Genomic DNA, 19,448 nt, shown 5'->3' on the forward strand with positions numbered 1-19,448 from the left:
GAAGGGGAAGCCATACTAATGAAGGCAGGAAGGGATGGATAAGAGCCAGGAACCAAAAAGCTGGTTTAAATTTGCTTTGCAGAGCACTCCGTGTTTTGGGGGTTCACAGAAAATGTGAGGCAGGAGGAGGGAAGCCAGGGCTCGATTAAGCTTTGGTTGTTTGACTCCATGATGACTGACCATAGGCCTGACCTCAGCCGTTTGCTCTGCTTTGGTTCAATCCTACTTTCTGCATGCCTTCTTTCCCATGACAATGCCAGTAGGTAGGCAGGGTGAGGGTATATAATTGGCACTTTTATTGGCAAGCAAAAGAAGATGAACAATGGTGAAGAGCGATGAAGCAATAGAAAGTATTAAATAACTTTTATTATTCCTTTCAGGCAGCTCAGGACACCTCTGCAGCCAGGCATGATACATATGATGGACATGGGGAATTCATACAATTCATATTATGACTTTGTATCATAACCATATACATCCAGTTTTGGTCAGTAACATTAAATGCTAACTAAACCCAAGAGCAAAAACACAATATATCTTAGCCTACAGTCCTCAGATGGTGAGGCTGCAATAGTTGGCTTTTTAAAGCGAAGAACATTTTCAGTAAATACTGCAAATACTTGTTGATCCTACCAGAAATGCAGTGTCCTTGTCACTTCCTGTGAGCTGCATCAAAGAATATCATCCTTCCTAGTGATCTTATGTAAACTACTGATTGCCCTGTTCTCTATGTAATGAAGATGAAGACATTTGGACATATTTCTAGTCCATATCAGGAGAACAGCCTAGAGTGACAACCATGGCTCTCTCCATAGATACAGTGCAGGAGTGATGTAGCCACCCATGGACAGGAAGTGCATTAACTGCTTGATTACCAGGTGAAAAAGCAAAAGAAGCTTGAAAAATAAAAATGAACGCAGACACCATACCAAGGATGACATAAGCTGCAATATAATACATTTTTAGTTGGAGGTTTAGATACATGTTATAGCAGATTGTGTTTAACAGATCAGCACATATTTTCAGGAAGACTCTGCAATCATTACAACAGAACATAATAAAATGCTATGAGTTACCTTGGATTTACTCTGAGCCTTGTTGAACCTCTTCCTCTTCCAGACAGCAGCAACAGCTGCTATCAGCTGAACCCCCAAATGTCCTGTTAGTGGATTCAGAAATTCTAAAATTTTCTGCTTCAAAGTCTGTAAAACGAAGCAAAATGAATTGGTATAGTACATCAGACCATGCTTTCCAGGGTTAAAGAAAAACAAAAAAAAAAAAACAACCAACAGCTCAAGCTTCAATAGAATTCACACAAGACAAGTAGCCGGCAACCCGAATCATCCAAATGCACTTATGTTTATTAGCTACAGGGTAAATACAGGATAAAAAAAACGTATGCGTTTCTGCGGTGAGGCTTTCGTTTATGCACAAAACGCTTAGGCGTTTTTATCCTGTATTTACTCTGTAGCTAATAAACATAAGCACATTGGGATGATTTGATTGCCGGCTATTTATTTTCCTAAATATTGTAATAAGAGTGAATGCAAGGCACTTTGAACCTGAGCACTGAAATCGCAACGTCTTATCAGGGCTCTGGATTAAGCGCTGCTTTTTCTGTTCTATGTCGTATAAATACATAAGGAGATAAATAGCACAGTGTTCAGTTATAAATGATGTGTATTTGACAATGACATTTTCCCTTACTTTGGTGGTTTTGAAATAGACAGATGAGGAAGCTTTAATTGTCCCCAGAAGATCAGAGGGCCTCCTCTCCCGCTCCTGCTTGGTGATGACACTCCATAGGAGGGAAAGACTATTTACAATTCGTGGAAGTTCTTCAAGTAGAGTGTTACGAGCGTTCTTCAGATTAGCCGGGTCAAATGCTGAGGACTAGGAAGAAGATACCAGATAAAATAAATACATCTCATAGGCACAGATCTAAAACGCTATTATGTTTGCTCATTTTAATTTGATTGTAAATGGATTTTTAAAAAAATAACAAACCTGTTATACTTACTTGCTGTGTGCAATGTTTTTACAGCCCGGATCCTCCTTTTCTCGTGTCTCCCACAGGCGCTCCTGGATGCTCCCCACTTCTGAGTGTCCCCATAGCCAGCAGTTTGCTATGGGGCACTCATGAGGGCTTGCTTCTGAGCTGCACTCTGAGTGTCCATTGACGCAAACAGTGCAGCTCAACCCGCCTCATCACAGGATGTGATTGACAGCATCGGGAGTCAATGGTTTTTGCTGCTGCCTCCATGGCCAGTGAAAAGAAAGAAAACGGAGAGAGACGCTGCACACTGGCACAGAGCTGGATCGACATTGGGCTCAAGTAGGTATTAGAGGGGCTGGGGATTTGGGGGACTGCACACAGAAGAATTTGTACCTTAAAGTAACATTAAACCTTTTTTTTTTTTTTTTATTAAAATAAATAATAAACATGTTATACTTACCTGCTCTGTGCAATGGTTGTGTACAGAACAGCCCTGATCCTTCTCTTATGGGATCTCCCGCTGGTGCTCCTGGCTCCTCCTCTTTGGCAGTGCCCCCAGAGAAAAGCTTTTTTCTATGGGGCCACTCGTGTGGGCTCACTCCCAAGCTGCCCTATCTGCACCCATTGACACTTGGCTCAGCCGCGCTCCCTCGTTACAGCATTTGATTAAAAGCAGCAGGAACCAATCTGTCCAGTGAGGAGGGAGACAGCGGCGAGAGAGTAGTTGCTTTTGTGCTGCACATCGCTCGATTGGAATCGAACTTGGGTAAGTATAAGAAGGGGGGGTTGGGGGGCTGGGGCGATCCTACAGCACAGAAGGTTTTTTACCTTAATACATAGAGTGCATTAAGGTGAAAAAAAAAAAAAAACCTTAAGGCTTCAGAACCACTTTGAGCAATCAGAATCTTATTTTATATTCTTTGTATACAGAAAAAAATGACAGCTGGGATTTAATTAGATGTTGAGAGGAGGGTCCCCACAGACAGGAGGTGGTCATCACCAAAACCTGCCTTCTACAGGGCCTGTAGTGGTGACCCAAAATCAGATTGGTAAATCACAGCGTGTCTATGGGCAATATGAGATCCTTGGCCAGCCAATCGAAGGGGGAAATACTGGCGGCCTGGCCATTATCTTCTGAGATAAGGCTGGTGATAGAAATGCATTCTCTGTATATGTTTTTCTCAGGATAGTTCTAATAAAGGTTGTGCAAAGGTAAGATTTCCCAACACTGGTATGTTTATAGCTAGCCTTTCAGACACACATTCTTTTTGAATGCTTGCATAGACGAGATTTAGTGACAAATGTGAAAATTGAAATTATTATTATTATAATACAGGATTTATATAGCGCCAACAGTTTGCGCAGCGCTTTACAAAATGAAGGCAGACATTGCAGTTACAATACAATTTGGTACAAGAGGAAACAGAGGGCCCTGCTCCTTAGAGCTTACAATCTAGGAGGAAGGATTGAGTGATACAAAAGGTAATAGCTGTGGGGGGATGAGCTGATGGAGGAAATAAAAGTCAGTTTGCTATTAAGAAGCAGGATAGGCTTCTTTAAAGAGAATGGTTTTCAGGGATCGTCTAAAGGTGGATAGATTAGGAGATAGTTGGACAGATTGGGGTAAGGAGTTCCATAGGATGGGAGACGCTTGGGAGAAGTCCTGGAGGCGAGCATGGGAGGAGGTGACACGGGAACTAAAGAGCAGGTGGTCTTGGGAGGATCGAAGAGAGCAGTTTGGTAAATATTTTGAGGCCAGGTTAGTGATGCAGCTGGGGGCAAAGTTGTGGATGGGTTTGTAAGTTGTTGGTACTTTGAATTTTATTCATTGGGCGAGTGGAAGCCAGTGGAGAGATTGGCAGAGAAAGGTAGCAGACACTGAAATAGCCCATTCTCTGATTCATGCTCCCTCTCCGCCTACCTACTGCAAAAATTCACCTTGAGTAAGTTCCAGTGCCCAAGCTTACTCAGATGGATGACATCACTGTTCCCCCTTCCCCCATGTGACAGTGTTCAAGTCTGGTGACCACTCAGGCCCAAGCACTGGGAGCCTGAGCCAGCTACTCTCGCTCTTTCTCCTGCCCAATGCTCCAGTGACAGCTAGAGGGACAGAGCAGAGAGCAGTGACTGTCAGTCACTGCTCTGTGCTCAGATCGGACCCAAGGCCTGAGTGATCAGTGGTCATGAGATCGCTTAGTTCTTGGGCTTAGGGCTGGCAGGTGACAGGTAGGTAAACACAGTATGTCTGTTTATTTTTTTATATTACAACACTTCTCCTCTAAGTAATGCCAGAAATGTAAGGTCTCGTGCACACTGGAGGTTTCCAACGATGCCAATAGGGGCATCTGGGGTTTTATTTTTCTGCCTCTAATCACCCCTGCATGTTGGCATATGTGTCCATTCACACACAGGCGTTTAGGGGAGCTTAGAAGTGGGTCATTTAGAGGTAGAAAAAAACCCACGCTGCCAGCGTGTCCAGGAGCAGCAGCGTTTAATATGGTAAAGGCGAAGTTCACTTTTATGTACCAATATATCATTAATGTACCTCAACTGCAGAAAAATAAAAGCTTTCTTTGATTTTGAGAACAAGGCCTTACCTTAGCCTGTGCTGTATTTCTTAGAAAGCTTCATCACTTGCTGGTATGTAGATTTAGGACAGAGAAACCAGTAAGACACAGAAAGGAATTTACCAGCTGATCTCATTAGCACACCCCTCACTCATCAATTATTTTTTCACAGCATCTCTCCATGCGTGCATTTGCCTGGCTTCCCCAGCGTCCCTTCAGACATGCTCAGGCCGCATGCAAAACTCCCTGGGGCCGCATGCAGCCCAGAGGCTGCATGCAGCAGTGCAAGGGCCTGCCTGATTGGATACAGAGTTATCGGATAGATGGTGTGTTCTCCTATGATATAGTTTTTGTAAATCAAAAGATTGTACAATGAGATTGTATAGTATATGGCCACATTTATACACCTAAAATTACCTAGTTGTACTTTCTGTGTCATTAAGGCTACGTTCACACTAGCGTTGTGTGCAGGCGGCAGAGAGGCGTTTGGGAAGCGTTTTTACCGCTTCCCAAACGCCTCTGCCAATTCTGCACATTACAGCACATGGCGCTGTTCTAACGGGAGCGTTTGCATCGTGTCGCGGCAAAACGGACACCTCTGGTCGAGTCAGGAGGAGTTGAAGCCTCCTATTCTCGTCTATGGTGCCGCTCCGCAATGCCCGGCCGGTGTTTGCGGTGCGGTTGCGGGGCGTTTGCGGAGCGGTAACACCACTCAAACTGCATTATAGGCGTTTGTGGGGCGTTATTAGCGCTCGGCAAACGCCTAGCAACCTCCGCTAAACCGCACATGCGGCGTTTGGCGAGCGTTAAAAAACGCTCAGCAAACGCCGGACCAATGCTTGCCAAACGCTATAGGGGCGTTTGTCAAGCATTGGTAAAACAGCCAAGTGTGAACGAGCCCTAATTGTTAACAGCACACCAAACACAGAATCAAACACATTTTTCCACATGAAAAAACAGGTGACAAATGCAGAAAAACGCACAGTAAAAAAAATGTGCTTCTCACATCACAGCAAAATGTCCCATGAGCTACTTTGCCAGGTGTAGTGCAGCCCATTGAAATCAACAGGCTGCCCTATGTGTGTCACTGAAAAAATGAGCCAAAAAACACATGCTACCACTACTCTAGGTGTGAATGGGACCTGAAAGTGAAATTGGTTGGTTTGCACAATGAGGCTCCATTTACATCTATGTGTTTCCGAACGCATGGCAAACTGCACAGAAAATGCGTGCTTTGCCTTCCTTTTCAGAAGCACGCTGAAAACGTGCATAATGTTTGTGCTGTCATTACATGTTAAAGCCTCCTCAAGTGCGGCAAACGCACCAAAAACTACGGTTATGCACCGCGCTCCACTCCAAAAAAAAAGTGCTGGAGATTCTCTGGGGAAATTGTGTGTAGAGCAAACCATTCAAGTGAATGGGCTGCCCAATGCTTGATGAGTGAAAATGCTCCAAAACACCCAACACAAACGCAAGCAAGAATGAGCTTTCCCTACGTGGAGATGTGAACAGGGCCTGACAACTGAGTGTCTCCGTTCACTCCCTCCTACTTGTACTTGTATAAAGATGGCCATACACTATGCAATCTGATTGTACAATCTCTGTAAAATTTACCAGAACTATGGAATAGGAGGACACACCTAAGCAATCTATTTATTTATTTCAGGTACTTGTATAGCGTCATCAATTTACGCAGCACTTTACATATATATATATTGTACATTCATATCAGTCCCTAAAGGGGCATACAATCTAAGGTCCCCAACTCGCATTCATACATACACATACTAGGGACAATTTAGTCAGGATCCAATTAACTTACCAGCATGTCTTTGGAGTGTGGGAGGAAACAGGAGTAACCAGAAGAAACCCACACAGGCACAGGGAGAACATGCTAACTCCAGGCAGGTGGTGCTGTGGTTTGGATTCAAACCAGCAACCCTAGTGCTGTCAGGCGAATGTGCTAACCATTAGGCCACTGTGCTGTCCCATTGAGTCAAATCAGGCAAGCCCTTGTACTACATAGCTGATGGGAGATCTAAAGGATATTGTGCAATCAGATTGTATAAAATGTGGGTGGAAGGTAGCATAATGAGGGAGGCGTGGTCCAGAGCGGTGAACACACCTTATCACACCCTCTTCTGTGATTCAACAAGGAAGTGAAGGCTTCTGGGAGATGGCCTACAGGAAGTGAATGCTGAAAGATGCTCTACAGGAAGAGATGGAATCTGAAATTCATTTCAGAAATTCAAATAACCCGACAAAATTTTACACCTCCTGTGGATAAGGTGAGAGAAAAGCACATTGGGATGGCTGGGCCAGAAATGGCATTGGAAAACGCTTCTATTTATTATGAAAAGTCAAATTCTGCCCGAAAAGTTGAACTTAACCTTTAATACTAGGTTTGTTTAGAGCATAAGCATCGGTTCATTTCAGTGGCCAGAACAAATTAATATTCTGGCCAATAAAATTATTTAAAGATCAAGCGCTTGATGCGTTGAAGCACGTTTATAGACGTAAAAAATGTATTCTGCAAAAATGCTGCCAAAAAGAAAGACGTCTAGGAGAGATGGTCAAATGTCCAGTGTGCATGAGGCCTAAATTTGCTGTGAGCCTCACAGGATGTACAGTGAGAGCTGAAGTAGTTAATGAATTCTTTCCCCTCCCCACTGAAACATACACACATCACCCCCATACTTAAAAAGCCCTCCCTGGACCCCAATGACCCGAACAACCTCAGACCCATCTCCCTGCTCCCATTTACATTTAAACTCCTCGAGCGCCTCGTCTACACCCGCCTATACTCTCACCTCAACGTCAACAACCTCCTCGATCCCCTACACTCCACCGAAACTCTTACTCAAACTCTCCAACGACCTGCTAACCGCCAAAGCCAATGGCCACTATTCAGTGCTCCTACTCCTTGACCTCTCTGCGGCCTTCGACACTCCCTCATCATATCACGACTCGACTACTGCAACTCCCTCCTCACTGGCCTGCCTCGCCGCTGGCTATCTCCGCTTCAGTCGATCCTGAATACGGCTGCCAGACTCATTCACCTTTCCAACCGCTCCGTTTCCGCCACCCCCCTCTGCCAATCCCTCCACTGGCTTCCGATTGCGCAACGGATCAAATTTAAAATCCTAACACTGACGTACAAAGCTGTCCACCATACTGCCCCGAACTACATCACTGACCTAATATCCAAGTACCGCCCAGCACGCACACTCCGCTCCTCACAAGACCTCCTTCTCTCTAGTTCCCTGGTCTCCTCCTCCCATGCCCGCCTCCAGGACTTCTCCAGGGTGTCACCCATCCTCTGGAACTCCCTGCCCCAACCCATCAGATTATCACCTACTCTCCTCTCCTTTAGGCGCACCCTGAAAACCCATCTCTTCAGGGAAGCCTACCCCACCCCCTGCTAACTTGACCGACCTCCTCCACTCTTCCTACCACTCCATCCCCCACAGCTATCTCCTCCTGTACCACTATCCCGTCCCTTCTAGATTGTAAGCTCGAAAGAGCAGGGCCCTCGATCCCCTCATGTTTTGCATTGTATTGGTATTGTTCTGTCACATGTTCTGTCCCCCTTTGTAATGTACAGCGCTGAGCGAACTATTGGCGCTTTATAAATACTGTATAATAATAATAATAATGTGTTCATTAAAAAACAAAAAACATTTAATGCATTAATACAACTAGTGAGAGTATCTGCCCCTAACAGTCCCCTGTATAAAAGCACCCGGATTGGGTGAGAATGGAGTACTCTGAACCAATCATGCTGTGCTTCACTGTATATGTGCTGACAGAAGGACTAAGGTAAGAGAGGTGACTTTAATCAGTCTGTTTACTGTCTAATCACAAGCTAAGGGCACAGAGGTGACAAAACTGTGTTGCTCAAAGCAGTATGAAACCCAAAAACAAACAGCTTACCAATCTTTAAATATTCTAGCTGCATTAGTTTTCTTTTTTATGCTTTTTTCCTTTGTTTTCACCTGGTGATCTGCCCAGTAACACACTTCATGTCTTAGCGTGTCTCCACTCCACTGCAAGAGCAATGGAGACACCCAGATAGTGTTAAATGCTCTAGAAGATTTAGATGAACTTGACTAACATAGTAAATGCCTGGAGTTTGCATGTTCTCCCTGTGCCTGCGTTGGTTTCCTCCAGGTACCCCAGTTTCCTTCCACACTCCAAAGACATGCATGTAGGTTAATTAGCTCCTGTCTAAATTGGCCCTAGTATGTATGAATGTGAGTTAGGGACCTTCGATTGTACGCCCCTTGAAGGCAGGGACTGATGTGAATGTACAATATATATGTAAAGTGCTGCTCAATTTGACAGTGCTAAATGGTAAATACAAATACATAAAAATAAAGGGAAAAAAAGCCTAGAAAAGACAATGAATTCAGCCACTACATGCAAGCATTGGTAAGCTGCACTATATTAAATCTTTGTTTCTGTTTAGTACCGCTTTAACGGCAGTAGAGAAAAGTGAATTCATCAACATGGCTATGCAGCTGGGCAGGGCTGTCTAAACTGTCAGGACTAACTAGACAAAAATTACAAATCCTTTGGTACAGATTTAAACATTGCTGGCTGTGATAGAGTTTTAGATGGTATGAAACAGAAAAAATATCACCTACAAATGTTGGTTATTTTTATTCCTTGCTGATGAATCAATAAAATATATACCTTCTTTGTGTGCGTGGGATGATCCAGAAGGCAGAAATGACCAATGTTGGTAAGGCCCTCCAGTAGTGTGAGTGGGTAATCAGGGGAAATGTTCTCTCGTTTGCAAGACGTGCTGTTAGAGGAAAAATCAGAAAAACCTTATAAAAAATCCTCAGAAATGTTAAAGCCTAAGTTTACTTAAATCTTTTTTTTTTTTTAATCAGAACATGGGACAATACTCACATTTAATGAGAAGTGTCCCTTGTGCTGGTATCAGCTGTCCTTGTGATTGTGAAAATCCCCCCCGTTCTCACACAGTGGTAATCTGCTGTATTAGGGGTTAATACAGCTGCTGGATTAGACATAGGCACTTTTCAAGAATACTGATTAAGCCCGCACTTGGCGCCCCTCCTCTATTCACAGAAGCTGTCCAAGTGCATCCAGCATGAAAAGAGCACTTTGAATGAAGGAGGCTGACCTTTCATTCATCTGCTTGTCCTCCAGATTGACCCAAATTTACCTCCATCCAACATTCATTCTTATTTTGACCCTATCCCTGTATTGATAAACAGCTTTTATTATTTCCTATGATGTCATAAAAGGGCTTAGAGAGAAAACGGGTGGCGCACACACCTAGTGCATTATCCAAGGTTTATTGTAGGAGTGAAAGAATCCCTTTCCTCAGAGCTGATGACCAACCTCTGATGCTGATGTATGATGATTGGAAAGTAAGAGCCTTGCTGTTGATGCCTCAGCTCTGAGGAAAGGGATTCGTCCCCGAAACGCGTCAGCCATTTGACCGCACTGACAGTGAGAACACCTTGCCTGCCGTTGTGGCCATTGTCATTTTTCTATGCTTTTTAGATACATGCTTCATCTGTGAGTATGTTTTTATTATTCTTTCACTCCTACAATAAACCTTGGATAATGCACAAGGTGTGTGCGCCACCTGTTTTCTCTCTATCTAGTGGCTGATTTCCCTGTCTGAGGAGGACTGCACCCCTGGAACATTTCCTTTGCTTGTCGCTGTCCTGGTACCCTTGGCTTCCATTTTGGCTGTGCATATCCTGAGGCGCTGGAGAGTACATACGATATCATAAAAAGGCTTGTATAATTGTTGCTGCTAGGAAATCTGAGTTACATTTCCTTAGAGCAGTCTTCTCCAAATTGCGGCCCAGGAGCTGGATGCGGCCCTTTGCGTGCCTCTGTCTGGCAATTAGGGCACTAGTCCACCAACAACTGACACCAATTATGGGGCACCATTCCTCCCATTGACACCAGTGATGGGGCGCTATTCCTTCCACAGACACAGATGATGGGGTGCTTTTCCTCTCACTGATATCAACAATGGCACATTATTATTCCCACTGATACCAAAAATTAGGCACTATTACTCCGACTAAAACCGTTGATGGGGAATTTTCCCACTGGCCACAGTCCGCCCCCCTAAATCTGAAGGACAGTAAACTGGCCCTTTATTTAGAAAGTTTGGAGACCCCTGCTCTAGAGCCATTCCCCAAAACACAGTTGGCTGATTTACTATAGGCAAACAGACTGCACACTGCAAATGCAATTGCCCTCTGCAAGGGTATTTGCTCCAAACCTTAGTAAATGAGGTGAGCATTCACTTTGCAAAAATACCCAATCACATGCAAGGAAAAAACAAAAACATTTTGGCTTGCACATGATTGCATGATGAAAGTCAGCAGAGCTGCCCTTTATTTACTAAGCTTTGGAGCAAATGCCCTTGCAGAGTGCAACTGCAAAGTACACAATCTTTGCCTTTAGTAAATCAACCCCAGTGTGTGGGCAGAGTCTTGGAAATAAAGGCAGCAGCATTTTTGTATGATAAAGATATCAAAGTATGGAGAGGCACAGAGGGGGTGGGGGATGGGTTGAGTTTTGATAGGTAGGCAGGCACGGGTAATAACACTGTTTAGGATTTCAAGGCAGCAAAGCCAATGTGTTGCCAGCTCAAACTGAAAGTGAAGAGCACACCAAATTTCTGGTGGATCAACATTATATACTATTTATTTTTCTGTACTTGCAGCTTTTTAGAGGGATATAACATGGAGAAATGTGCCTGTGTTGCAGAGATGTACTGAATGTGCTTTTTTGTTGCCTCTGATATACACTTCAACTAAACACATCCAAGAGCAGAAAGGGGAAACAGGGCTTAAACATGGGAGAGAGGACTCATTGTGGTCATCAGTGTGCTAATGTTCACTACTAAAAGCAGGCCACTGCTCAACAGGCACCCGAAAAGTATGGGGAATTCAAAGTTATGAAAAGTGGTTGCATCATCCACTATGCACCCATTCACACACCGAGGCACAAATGAATGCTCATTACAAATCTTTTGGCATACAAAACATTTTCTACAACTGTTTAAATCACATGTGTCAAACACAAGACCCACAAGCTGAATCCTGCCCCTCAGACCATTTTGTGTGGCCCTTGCACCCAGGGGAAGGGTAGAAAAGAGATATGCACAGCCTGTGAAAGAGAACTGAACCCTGCACACTGTGCATAATACACCCCTAAACCTTACATTCGGTATGTAGTGCACTACTCAACACTACACTCTGTATACAGTGCACTCCTGAACTCTGCACTCTGTATACAGTGCACTCCTGAACTCTGCACTCTGTATGTAGCGCACTCCTGAACTCTGCACTCTGTATGTAGCGCATCCCTGAACTCTCCCCTCTGTATGTAGCGCACTCCTGAACTCTGCACTCTGTATGTAGCGCACTCCTGAACTCTGCACTCTGTATGTAGCGCATCCCTGAACTCTGCACTCTGTATGTAGCGCACTCCTGAACTCTGCACTCTGTATGTAGCGCATCCCTGAACTCTGCACTCTGTATGTAGCGCATCCCTGAACTCTGCACTCTGTATGTAGCGCACTCCTGAACTCTGCACTCTGTATGTAGCGCACTCCTGAACTCTGCACTCTGTATGTAGCGCATCCCTGAACTCTGCACTCTGTATGTAGCGCACTCCTGAACATTGCACTCTGTATGTAGCGCACTCCTGAACTCTGCACTCTGTAGCGCACCCCTGAACTCTGCACTCTGTAGCGTACCCCTAAACTCTGCACTCTGTGCATAGCACACCCCTGAACTTTGCACTCTGTACATAATGCACCCCTGAACCCAGCACTTGGTACCAAGCACACCCCTGAACCCCGCGTGGTTGAGTTTCAGCACCCATTCTCTGAGAAAAAAAAGCCCTGGAAAAATTTTTATAGTCTTACAGATACAACCGGCCCTCTGTAGACAACTATAATGCTGATGCGGATGGCAGAGAAATTGAGTTTGACACCCATGGTTTTAGCTGTGTATTTAAAGTGCTCCTAAAGGCAGATTTATTCTTAAAATAAAGTAACAAACATGCTATGCTCATCTGCTGTGTGCAGTGGTATTGCACAGAGTGGACTTGATCCTCCTGTTCTTGGGTCCCCTGCCTGCGTTCCTGGCTCCTCCTTTTTTTGTGTGCCCCCATAGCAAGCTGTTTGCTAGGGGACACACACTGCGTGCTTGCTCCTGACCTGCGTGTCTACGGAGCCACGCTCCATAGACACACACAGCGGGACTTAGCCACGCCCCCCGCTTCCTCTTCACCGCATTTGATTGAAGGCAGCAAGAGCCAATGGCTCCTGCTGCTGCTTGAGTCTGTGTGAAGAGGAAGCAAGAGAAGAGAAGCCATGTCCAGTACTGATCTCTTCTGCTTTCTCTTCCCCTTCACATAGGGAAGGGGGAGCACAGGGAAACTAAAAATGTATTTTACCTTAATGCAAGCAATGCATTAAGGTAAAAAAAAATATTATTAGGTTTAGTATCAATGAATGGTTTGCCTTTACTTTCCATTTAATAATAGGAGTCTAAGATAAGAAATCTATTATGATACCAAATAAATAAATGAGGTTAAGCACACCTAAACTTACCTTATTTTTACCGATTCGTTTTCATACTGCTTCACAAGTTCATCTAGGTTCTTACATATTTGTGCAACAAATGGAGCTACAGTTAAGCCCAGAGATTTTCCAAAATAAGGCAAAGAGGACGTGACCAGGGCCACCCAGGGTGGATGCATTCCACAGCCATACTCCGGACGCAGTGCCCTCACAACAGCAGAGACAAACAAGCCCTGCGACGTGATTGCATGTGACTGTACATACTGCATAGCATTTATAGACTGCTGGAAATTCACCCCCCGATGCCATTCCTTAGAGAGGTCCACTGGGGAGTCTTGGTCCTCTTGAATTTGACGTAGATGATGTTCAAGGACAATCAAAACCTGGAGCAGTTTCAACAGCTCAATTTGAAGAGGGTGTTCACTCCAAATCTGGTCCTGACCAAAATTAATGACACTCTCTTCAAACAAGCCTTCATCTCCTAGGTCTTTGTTTCCACTAAGTGACACTAGTTCATATTTCTTCTGACTCGTGTACATGGAAGCAGACAAAGACAGAAGGACAAACTCTTGGACTTTGCATCTCTCAAGCAGGCTATAGATGAAGTCAAAGTTTTTACCCTCTGAGTTCTTGGCCAAAGAGGCCAACTGAGACATCATCCTAATAAGAACTTCCACACTCTTCACTTGGACATCCCGATTACCGAGGACATCCTTATGACTGACTTTGAGGTAACAAGGGTAATAGGAACGTAGGAAGCTCAAGCAGAGGTATGTCAACAGTTCAATCAGTAAAGAATGAGGGCACATTGATGGAGACTGGGTCTGAAGCTTGCCATAAAAGCTTTGCCCAACTAGAGCCTCCTGGTGGCGTGCAAGAAGGTTGTAAATTAGGTTAAGGTGTGCGGTGGAGCTGGTGTCCATGCTGGTACTAGCTACAGCTTCAATGAACTCCTTTGGATTGGTTTTGAGAACAGCTTCCAGAACAGAGAAGGCATACAACACCCTCCTAGAGTCATAAGGTTGCAGGTAGAGGAGGATGTGTTTGAACAAGGCCTCAATCATCTGCTCTTTCTCTTTTTGCTGCTTTAAAAGTTTGGTGCTTCTGATAACCTGTAATTCTACTTCTGCTTCATCATCACTAGAGAGAGATTCTGAGGTCTGTGTTACATCAGACTCCGTACGCACCAAGTTTAACAATGCATTAGGCCTAGCTGCATCCACAGAGGACATGTTTGGCTGATAAGGAGGCCTAGAAGAACTTTGACCATCTATATTGTCACTGCATGCTTGGTCATTACTGATGTCTGCAGAACTAGGGGTAAATAAAGAAGAGTTTTCACTGACGCTTTGCCCAATGCTGGTGTCTGCAGATTCTGTGTGTTCACTGTCCTCTTGGTCATTGTCCCCACAAAATGGAGGCTCAACATTATTTGAGGCCCATTCATTTTTCATCTTTTCAGGATCCTTCTCAACTTCAGCCCATATGGCCTCTCTGTCAACTGTGTTAAACTGGGGAAAAATGTCTTCAGAATTACTCTCAGGGAACTCATGAATTCCTGCTGTGTCTTTTAATGAAGATCTTTTCCTCCTGCACCAGTAGCTGATTTCCTCTGCAAGTAAAATAAAAAAGACAAATCAAGGTATTACTTGGTATGTGTACCTTAATTATATAGCAAGATTGCTCAGGAAAAAGTCATAAGGATTTTCGCTTCCCAAACCTCTCTTTCCGCTTCAACTACTTGACCTCATGCCAATTCTGACATTTCCCTCATACATGTAAAAATTGGCATTTTTTGCTTGGAAATTACTCAGAACCCCCAATCATTTTATATTTATATATATATATATATATATATATATATATATATATATATATATATATTTATTAAGAAGAGACCTGGAGAATAAAATGGTGGGTGTTGCAATTTTTTTTTCACACAATATTTGCACAGCAGTTTTTAAAATGCATATTTTTTTGAAAAATACATTTTAATGAATTTTAGTGTACACAAACACAATATATAAACATAAAATTAGTGAAGCGCTTGTATCTCATGAATACAATCATGTGTCTCCATAAAGTATAATATTAAATCAAAGTGACCACTATATATATTAAAAATATGTGAACTCCCTCTAGTGGATAGAAAAAATAATGTCAACCGAAATGACTATAATAGCTAAATATCACACATTAAGAACCTAAATATGTAGTGCATAAATCAGATATACTAAACAAAGTATATATACATGAAAACAGAATAATTGGCCACATACAATGGTGTCTAAATCAAACATAACTAATATATGCCATAAGTGAAAAAGACAATATCAAAGGTGAAAAAATATTCCATGCATGTGACTGTGCTTTAAGCTGGAACACACACGTGATCTCCACTTCTAAGTGCAAGTACTCTCCTTCAAATGGCAGCAATGCCTGCTCACCTCCCTTCCTCGACCCACACAGGGCCTCAAAGCAGTTACCACCTCAGTGGTGTATTCCTCTGGCAGACTCCTTAATCCTCCTCCTCTCTTATGCAACTCATAAAAAGACAAGAAAGCCTTCCATAGTGTAGTAAGTTTTAATAGGCAAAGTAAAAAGTGACAAAGTAAACCACTCACATGCTCCTTTCCATAAACAAGCGTTTTTCCCAGCCTGTGGGTAGATATGCATGCACCTGGGGGAATCCAATATGGCCACTGCGTCCGGACATACGTCACCAGGAAGTAGACAAACCGACGCGTTGCGTCACGTGCGTCGTGACTTCATCAGCCCTGATGAAGTCACGACGCACGTGACGCAACGCGTCGGTTTGTCTACTTCCTGGTGACGTATGTCCGGACGCAGTGGCCATATTGGATTCCCCCAGGTGCATGCATATCTACCCACAGGCTGGGAAAAACGCTTGTTTATGGAAAGGAGCATGTGAGTGGTTTACTTTGTCACTTTTTACTTTGCCTATTAAAACTTACTACACTATGGAAGGCTTTCTTGTCTTTTTATGAGTTGCATAAGAGAGGAGGAGGATTAAGGAGTCTGCCAGAGGAATACACCACTGAGGTGGTAACTGCTTTGAGGCCCTGTGTGGGTCGAGGAAGGGAGGTGAGCAGGCATTGCTGCCATTTGAAGGAGAGTACTTGCACTTAGAAGTGGAGATCACGTGTGTGTTCCAGCTTAAAGCACAGTCACATGCATGGAATATTTTTTCACCTTTGATATTGTCTTTTTCACTTATGGCATATATTAGTTATGTTTGATTTAGACACCATTGTATGTGGCCAATTATTCTGTTTTCATGTACATATACTTTGTTTAGTATATCTGATTTATGCACTACTTATTTAGGTTCTTAATGTGTGATATTTAGCTATTATAGTCATTTCGGTTGACATTATTTTTTCTATCCACTAGAGGGAGTTCACATATTTTTAATATATATAGTGGTCACTTTGATTTACTATTATACTTTATGGAGACACATGATTGTATTCATGAGATACAAGCGCTTCACTAATTTTATGTTTATTTCTTGCACTTATTGGTATTAGTTAAAGTGACAGCAGCTGTATTGTGTTAGTTATTCCCATGAGCGCAGGAGGATCCCATACCACAAACACAATATAATACTCATTTTTTTTATAAAAAATAAAAGTTTATGTTATGCCACGTAAATAGAAACCAAACATATCCCACTTTAAAATTTTGCATGCCTGTGGAAAGGCAACAAACTATGGTACATATCCATAGGCGACGCTTTAAAAGTCTTTACATGTTACCAGTTTAGAATTACTTGGGAGATCTGGCCCTAGAGTTATTGTTTTTGCTCTGACCTGGTGATATCTCACATGTGTGGTGCGATCGCCGTTTACATATACATGTGGGACCAACACGCATGTTTGCCTTTGCATGTGAGCACGGGGGAACAGGGGAGCTTTAAAATGTTTTGTTTTAACCAATTTTTTTTTAAACTGCCGTATACCTTTTTTTTAAATCATCTTTATTGCTAACACAATCTCTTTTGCTAACACAAGGGATGCACAACATCCCTTATGATGGCATGGCCGGTGACAGATCCTTCTTATGTAGAGATCTGGGGTCTATTAGTCTTAATATCTCTCCTCTGGTCTCCAAAGCAGCAGATCAAACTGAGATTGGTTTTATCTGCTTCTTCACAAGCCCATAACAGCTTGTTAGTAAACAAATCAAATTCGGAAGTGATGAGATCCTCGTCCCTTCCAGTTTCTGATCTCACGGAGAGAGAAGAAACATATCACCTCCTCTCTCTCTGTGCAGTGCAGAGGATGTCGCGGCCGAAGTGGTCCTGGCTTTCCCATTGGGGCAGGAGAGCCCGAGAAAGGCTACATCGGGAGAAGGGAGACTCCTTTCCTCAGCCTGTAAAAGTAATAGGCTGTACAGCTGTCACATTACTTTTACATGAAAGAGAAAACTACAGTAAAAAACAATACCAGGATCATGGTTGTAGCCACAACCACGATCCCAGTAAACTACCTCAATATCAGGCCGTATAGATTATATATATATATATATATATATATATATATGTATTGAGGTGGTTAATATTACTCTGCCAGTCATCAGAATACCCATCATCAGGGGGGCAGCTCTGCCATGAAGAAGAAAAGCCCTGCCTCTACCAAGGTAGTCACCTCCACACAGAGATACAGTGCGTAGGCACTGTAAGTCAGTAATTGGAAAGAATTAGCTACAGACAGACCACAGACAATACTGGTTACTAGTCATTTACTTGACTTTCATTAGGCACAGCTTCCAGAATACAGGTCTTCTTTAAAGTGACCCTGTTGCTAGTATATCGAAATCTAAACTGAGCCACCTTGTAAATAAGTGTTTCTAGTGACATAGTGGCTGGCAGGAATAATCACAGCGCCGAGTACGGGATGTGCTCTCCGACACTCATGGACATGTCAGATGGTAGCAGTGCCTGTACCTGCTCAGGACAGCAAAGACTGGACCTGCTGCTTGCTGGCTAGGTAAGCATTTAACATGTTCTTTGACAGCATGGCTCTGTTTGGATTTTTTAAAAGAACGATCATTATTATTACTATACAGGATTTATATAGCGCCAACAGTTTGCGCAGCACTTTACAAAATGAAGGTAGACATTGCAGTTACAATACAATTTGGTACAAGAGGAAACAGAGGGCCCTGCTCCTTAGAGCTTACAATCTAGGAGATCATTACAATGTTTTACAATTGTTCTGCCCCCCCCATGGGACAAAATATTTATAGTACTTTATTCCAAGTAGTTAGGCTCTTCCTAAGGCTAGCCATAAATTATGACATTTTTCCTCCATTCAACCAATTAACTTTCCACTAGTTAAGACTTGCTTGGGGAGGAAGAAACAAGGGGTTACGCTGTCTAAAAAAATTGCATGCAAATTGTATTACATTTAAAACAACTCTGGCTAAAAAAAACAACACCAAACTTAAAAGCTAAGTTCACCTTTTAGGAGCATGTTGTATGTTACACCCAGGGAAATTTCTCCAACAGAATTGGTATACAGTTGCAAGAAAAAGTATGTGAACCCCTTGGGATTACGTGGAGTTTTGCATGAATTGGGCATAAAATGTGCTCTGAACGTCATCTAAGTCACACCAATAGAAGAACACAGTCTGCTGAACATAATACTACACAAACATTAGATGTTGCCATGGTTTAATTGCACATAACATGTAAACATTCACAGTGCAGGGAGGAAAAAGTATGTGAGGCCCGAGCTTAATGACTTCTCCCAGAGCTAATTGGAGCCAGGAGTGAGCCAACCTTGACTCCAACCAGTGTGATGATATTGGATGTGTTGCTGACAGCTGTACTGCCCTTAAAAAACACACACCTGTTTTTTTGTTTACTGGTTTCAAGAAGCACTGTCTGATGTGAACCTAGCCTCGAAGAAAAGAGCTCTCAGAAGACCTACGATCAAGAATTGTTGACTGCATGAAGCTGGAAAGGGTTACAAAAGTATCTCCTTGACCCTTGATGTTCATGTGTCCACGGTAAGACAGACTGTCTACAAATGGAGAAAGTTTAGCACTGTTGCTACTCTCCCTAGGCGTGGTCGTCCTGTAAAAATGACTGCAAGAGCACAGCGCAGAATGCTGCATGAGGTAAAGAAGAATCCCAGAGTGTCAGCTAAAGACCTACAGAAATCTCTGGCACATGCTAACATTTTTGTTGACACATCTACAATAAGGAAAACATTAAACAAGAATGGAGTACATGGGAGGACACCACGGAGGAAGCCATTGCTGG

General features: G+C 43.2%; 1 protein-coding gene across 1 annotated transcript in view; it reads right to left on the minus strand.

Moving 5' to 3' along the window:
• The window catches only part of DOP1B (DOP1 leucine zipper like protein B), a 227,720-nt gene that overhangs the window by 38,053 nt on the left and 170,219 nt on the right, over nucleotides 1-19,448 (minus strand). Inside the window, exons 19-22 of the mRNA XM_089677928.1 lie at nucleotides 13,187-14,768; nucleotides 9,259-9,370; nucleotides 1,708-1,893; nucleotides 1,077-1,202 (exon numbers count right to left, since the gene is read on the minus strand). Of these exons, the coding sequence (XP_089534054.1) occupies nucleotides 1,077-1,202; nucleotides 1,708-1,893; nucleotides 9,259-9,370; nucleotides 13,187-14,768 (2,006 nt within the window). The remainder of the gene's footprint in view (nucleotides 1-1,076; nucleotides 1,203-1,707; nucleotides 1,894-9,258; nucleotides 9,371-13,186; nucleotides 14,769-19,448) is intronic.

Source organism: Staurois parvus, unplaced genomic scaffold, assembly GCF_062004578.1.
Source record: "Staurois parvus isolate SC_StPar_1 unplaced genomic scaffold, SC_StPar_1.0 ptg000195l, whole genome shotgun sequence".
NCBI lineage: Eukaryota > Metazoa > Chordata > Amphibia > Anura > Ranidae > Staurois > Staurois parvus.